Here is a 5,831-nt window from a genome sequence, read left to right as displayed (position 1 = left end):
GCTTCCTGTCCCGCCCCGGCCGCCAGACGTCGGCCGCCAGAAGTCGGAGACTCCCTCTCCAAGCGCGCTGCCAGCGCCCAGCTCTCTGGCCATCTCTCTGCTCTCCCTCTTTTCCTGGGTCTTCCGCCGCCCCCAGCTCACCCCTCTGCCCCCCACTCCCAGGTCTGCCGCATGTGATGCAAGTGTCTGCTCCCAGGGAAGGCGCAGCCATGGCCTCCCCAGCGCCCCGCGGGCCGGACGAGGAGCTGGTATCCACTGGGTCCGAGCGAGGTACCTGTGGGTGCGAGGTGGAGCGGGCTGGCTGGAAAGGGGGCCAGAGGCCCGAACCCCCGTTCGGTGTTGGGGGCCAGTGGGTGAAGGCTGACCCTGTTGGGGAGGGAGGGAGGAGTCTGAGGACAAGCGGGATGAGCCTGAGAGGTCCTGCGCTCTGGTGGAGACCCTTCGGAACTGTCTGAGATCACAGCTCTCCAGCAGAGAACATGCTAACCTTGGAGAGGATGTAGATCAACCAACTTGTTTGACAGAGGAGGAAACTGAGGCCTGGGGGTGGGGGATGGGGAAGGGTATGCACCTATGGGCTTGAACCCAGGCCTCCTGGCTCCCTGTCTAGACGCCTTTCTTGCACTGAGTGGAATGAGTGGGTGATAAAATATCCTATTAGCAGGGCTGTGGCCACGAGTAATTCAAGGTCTTTTATTTGGCATTGAAATGCCTTATATAGAAGGTATGTTTCTGGTCTTTTTTTTCCCTTCTGTAGCAGATTTCCTTCTGTTTGGCTTAGGTCAATAGTGAGTTTGCGTTCCTGGTCACACAGCGGATGGTGGTGGGGAGGTGGCCTGGGTGTGCCCCGGAGGAGGGGGGCAGCAGGGTGGCAGGGTAGGGAAGCTGAGCTGGGAGAACGAGTTTGCTGTGGATGTAGTTTAGCAGAGTGGCATGCTCGAGGGAAGGACCAGACTGGGGGAGATGGTGGGCTGACTGCCTGGTGTGGGCAGGCAGGTGTTCATTTATTAGCTCGTTTGCTCATCTGGTCATTCACTTGGTAAGAATGTGTGTTAGGTGTAAAGTGGGTACAGTGAGAAATAGCTGCCAGCTGGGCCCTTAAATGGCTTTTCACTTGTAAGGGTGACTGGCTAGACATTTTGGGAATTTGGAGATGAGGGAAAATGTTTCTGGGATGTGTTTGGAAAATCCAGGAAGCCTTCATGGAAGTGGTGACATTTGACTTGTACCTGGAAGGGTGTAGGAACATTCTGAGTCCATAGGGTGGGAGGTGAAGTTCTGCCTCCTGTTCTTCTGACATTGGCTCAACCAGCCCTTTCCTTTTGGTAGGTGACCCTCGGGCCAAACCCCCTGTCAAGCCCAAACCCCGAGCCCTGCCTGCTAAGCCAGCCCTGCCTGCCAAGCCCAGCCTGCTGGTGCCCATTGGGCCTCGGCCTCCCCGGGGTCCTCTGGCCGAATTGCCTTCTGCCCGGAAGATGAACATGCTGGCGGGACCCCAGCCCTACGGCGGCAACAAGCGGCCCCTTCCGTTTGCGCCAAGGTCTGCGGCCGAGGCCCTGGCTGGCGGAGAAGCCACCCGGGAGCCTGGGAGAGAGGAGCCTGGGAAAGAAGAGACGCCCCCCTTGACCCCTCCGGCCCGATGCGCCGCCCCCGGGGGCGTGCGCAAGGCACCCCTTCCCTTCCGCCCAGCCTCGGAGCGCTTCGCTGCGCCCACTGTGGAGGAGATCCTGGCCAAGATGGACCAGCCCAGGAAGGAGGGCCCGGCTAGCCCCGACCGCCTCTGGGGCTCCCGCCTCACCTTCAACCACGACGGCAGCTCCAGATACGGTCCCAGGAGCTACGGCGTGGCCCCAGGCCCCAGGGACGACGCTGGGACCCTCTCCAAGGAATGGTCCCAGGAGGGGCCTGCGGGGTCTCCTGCCGACTGCCCTGAGGAGCCCAGCAAGACCCCCGAGCAGAGGTGAGGGGTGGGGGGCTGTGTGTCTGGTTGCAGCCAGCCTGGAGGACAGGGTGGGTAGTCTCCTGTGAGATGGTGATCTTCCCTTGGAGGTTAGCTGTGTTGCGTGCATGCGGGCCAACCCTGGACAGAGTCACGGACCATTCCCCCCCCGCAGACCGAGTTAGTGTGTGCTTTATTCTGTAGTCGTTCTCTGTACAGAGTCCATGTGTTTGTAGGAGAACTCAGATGTATAGCGTGGAAGTTTATTTTCAGTGCTTTTTTCATACTGAGAGCCAAACGCTGCCTCACTTAATCCACAGCCATCCTGTGTAGTGAAGGGAATATTAGGCCCATTTTAGAGATGAGGAAACTGAGGCTCAAAAGTGACTTCCCCTGGTCCCTTAGCAAGTGACAGACAGAGCTGGGGTTAGAATTAGGGCCTCTCTGATTCCAGTGTGTGCTCTTAACTGCTGGCCCGTCCTGTGGGTGCAGTGGTGTGCCAGGTGCTGGGGGGTGTGTGGGTGTGTGTGGCACAGCCTGGCCGTGAAGAGAAGTCTGACGGGAGAGGAAAGCAGTGAACGCCCCTTGACGCCAGGCCAGTGGGTGTGAGCGCAAAGGCCGCACAGCTGGGTTAGAGACCGTTGCGTGTGGCATCCCCTTTCCCAGAGCCGGTGCCAGCGTGTCCTGGGGGCTCCTGACCTGGACGTGTCCCTGGGCCCCGGGGAGGAGGCTTGAGGGTCCCAGCTGCCTGGAATACCCTCAGGGCAGGGAGTGCCAGCTTGGGCCGGTTGCCCCCCAGGCCCCGTAGCTCTCTGGCCCCGCTGACACCGCTCCTGCTGCGGAGAAGGCCCTGCTGAGGTCTGAGCCGAGCTGGAGGCCCAGAGCCTCGCTCTCGTTGCCTGCCAGCCTCTCCTGGGAGTGTGGGCGTCTGAGGCCTCCTGTCCCCCCTGGGCTCCCAGGGGGCCCGCCCTGTCCAGGCTGGGTTCCGCTCTCCTTCTCTTTTGCTCCCAGCCTGGCTTGAAAGGAGCAACCTCGACCTTGCAAAATCCCTCTGGTTGTCTTCCTCCCCCTGCAGGTCTCCAGAAGCGTTGGCTGGGGAGGGGCCAGCTGCCCTGGCCTGGAGAACCTTAACCCCTCAAGGGCTCTGGGGCTTGGTGGTCTTACTAGGAGCCCCGAGGGCTCTGGGGCCCTGCAGGCTCTTCCCAGAGGGGTTGGGGGGAGCTTACCCCGTGACATGCAGGTGGGACACACCTGCTGCCTCTGGGGTGCTCTCTCTGGGAGCCACCAGGGTCTTTGTCCCCTGGGAGGACGTGCCCTGGCGGGGTGCATGTCGGGTTCTGTTCCGGTCATCGGGTAGACCCCTGATCACCTTCCTTCTCCACCAGCCTCAGGCTTCTCTGATCTGTGCCTCCGTCTCCCTTCTTTCTCCCTCACAGGAAATCCCCCTCGGACCTGACCTTCAACGGGGACCTGGCCCAGCCGGCCGTGTCTGAGCCCACGACCGACGTGAGTTCCCCACCCGACGACGCAGTCTCTGAGCTGGAAGGGTCTCGTTTGTGCCTCTCCCACCGCCCTCAGTTTAGCTGGGGAAACAGAGGCTGTGGAGGAGGTTTACGTGACTTGCCCCAGGACTTATATTTCTCAATTTCCAGGCCACCCTGGCTAAGTGTGGCTGAGGCCCTGAGGCTCCTACAGTGTCCAGGATGACTGCCCTGGACGGCCTATTGTCTGCTGGGCAACCTCGGGGGGGCGGGGGTATTGACTGACGTAACCCCAGTCATAACTCTGGCCCAGTAGGCCCCTCAGGTCCCACGCAAGAAGTGCGCATGCCAGGGCTTGAGGTGCCAAATAACTTGCCCAGGGGCTAAAGGCAGGATTTGAGTCCACCACGGTCCCTGGCCAGGTCTGCTCTCTCGCAGAAGAGGGGAAGTAACGTTTCACAGAGGTCTCCTGTTACAGCCCCTCTGCTCACGGTGTGCTTGGGGCGGACAGTCTGTGTTCCTGAGTAAATGACGCGAAGGGTGGTCTGTCTTGCTCCAAGAGCCCCTGCTAGCTGGAGGCTGTCCCGTCCGGCAGGGAGAGAGACATGAGTGTGTGCATTTGTCCAAACGTATTTATCGAGCATCCACTGTGATCCCGGTGCTGCGGAGACAGCCACGAGCAAAGTATCCACAGTCCCCCTGCTCCCAGGGAAGCGTGTGTCCGTTGCTCAGTCGTGTCTGACTCTTTGCGACCCCGTGGACTGTAGCCCACCAGGCTCTTCTGTCCATGGAGTTCTCTGGGCAGGCATATCGGAGCGGGTAGCCGTTCCCTTCTCTCGGGGAGCTTCCTGACCCAGGGATCGAACCCAGGTCTTCTGCCTTGTAGGCAGATTCTTTACTGTCTGAGCCAGGAGGGAAGCCCTTGCTCCCGCTGAACGCGCCTTCTAATGCAGGAAGGCAGACTCCAACACCGGGAGCCCTGTGAACCGGCAGACAGGTAGAGCGTCAGACAGGCCCCCGGGATACCTACCTGCACGGGTCCTGGGGCGAGGGTGACGGGCATTTCTTGCCAGGAAACGGGGGATGGGGTGAGCTCTTGGATGTTTGGGGAACAGCCTTTTTGGCAGAGGGAGCTGCAGCTACAAAGGACGTGGGCTCCACCCAGCGAGGAGACTGGGGTGTCTGGGTCACAGAGACAGCAGAGCTGGGTGGCGATGGGCCGCTTGGGGGAGCGCTGGCTTGCAGGAGGGAAAGAGGCTATTGAGGGGCTGGAGGAGAGGCATGACCTTGCTCCATTTGCAAGGAGTCTCCCTGCCCAAGATCTTGGCCAGGGGCCAAGGGCAGTGGCAGGGGCCAGTCGGGGCTCTTGGGGTCACCCCGGTGAGAGACGATGGTGCTTTGGATCCTGGAGGCAGTCCCTGGGGGAGACGGTGGGCGGGGGGGGGGGGGTGGGCCTCTGGTGTGAAGGTGGAGGGAACGGGACTTGCAGGCAGGCTGATCTGCCGGGAGTGAGTAGAGAGTGAAGGGCGCCACTGGGGGTCTGTGGCCCAAGTGGTCGGGAGGTTACCCTTTACAGAGAAGGGGACCAGAGGAGCTTGCTTCTGGATCTGTTGAGTTGGAGACGCCTCGTCCAACGGGGTCTGAGGGGGTCAGTGGGGTGTTTGAGTCCGGAGCTGCAGGGACGTGAGGTGTGGGAGGGAGACGGAGGCCTGGCAGAGGAGCCCAGGAGACGCAGGAAGGAGCGGAGGTGAGGGAGGGAACCCTGCTGGTGTGGAGCACAGGAGCTGCCCGGGCTGGGGGAGGCACTGGAGCGGGTGGTCAAGGGGCGCCCCTGAGAATTGGGGGTTGCAAGGGGGTTCTTGGCTGCACTTGGCTAGAGTGGCGGGGTGGCAAAGTGAAGAAGGGAGCCCGTTTGGAGGGGGCTCAGCGGAGGCTGGGCCCAAGGCGTTGAGGTAAGAGGTGCTGAACGCAGAGCCCGGGTTTAAGGAAAGGGGTGTAGCTGGAGGGATGGGAGGGGTGGACAGCAGCATGTGTGTGTTTTTTTTAAGCCAGAAGAAATGAGAGCAGTTTGTGTGCTGATGGAAACGGTCCAGTAGAGAAGGAAAAAAATCTGTGATGCTGGATACAGAAAGGAGGGCTTGGCCTGAGCTCTGAGCAGGGACGGCTCTCGTGCTGGCGGCGGGGCGTGGGGTGCCTGGGTGGGGGTCTCTGAGTCCTCGGGGAGGGATAGCAAGGCCCTCAGCCTGGAGAGCCTGGGTGAGGCGGGGAGGTTTGAGGACGGACTGGACCGGGTGGGAAAGCTGGGAGGTGGGGGTGCGTGGAAGGGGGATGTCGTGGGATTGCTAGGTGTTCGGGGCCCAGCTGAGCCCAGGGCAGCTGCGGCTGCAGGGAACCCACCATCCCAGCACCTA

At 61.4% G+C, this 5,831-nt stretch overlaps 1 protein-coding gene across 1 annotated transcript in view; it reads left to right on the top strand.

Moving 5' to 3' along the window:
* TNKS1BP1 (tankyrase 1 binding protein 1, 182kDa) overlaps window positions 1-5,831 on the top strand; it is a 23,912-nt gene that overhangs the window by 2,258 nt on the left and 15,823 nt on the right. The window contains exons 2-5 of the mRNA XM_010842228.1: window positions 163-270; window positions 1,330-1,960; window positions 3,376-3,469; window positions 5,393-5,399. Coding sequence (XP_010840530.1) covers window positions 177-270; window positions 1,330-1,960; window positions 3,376-3,469; window positions 5,393-5,399 — 826 coding nt within the window. The 5' untranslated portion in view covers window positions 163-176. The remainder of the gene's footprint in view (window positions 1-162; window positions 271-1,329; window positions 1,961-3,375; window positions 3,470-5,392; window positions 5,400-5,831) is intronic.

This window comes from Bison bison, unplaced genomic scaffold, assembly GCF_000754665.1.
Source record: "Bison bison bison isolate TAMUID 2011002044 unplaced genomic scaffold, Bison_UMD1.0 scf7180017864173, whole genome shotgun sequence".
NCBI classification, from domain to species: domain Eukaryota; kingdom Metazoa; phylum Chordata; class Mammalia; order Artiodactyla; family Bovidae; genus Bison; species Bison bison.
This window is presented reverse-complemented; position numbering and strand designations above follow the sequence as displayed.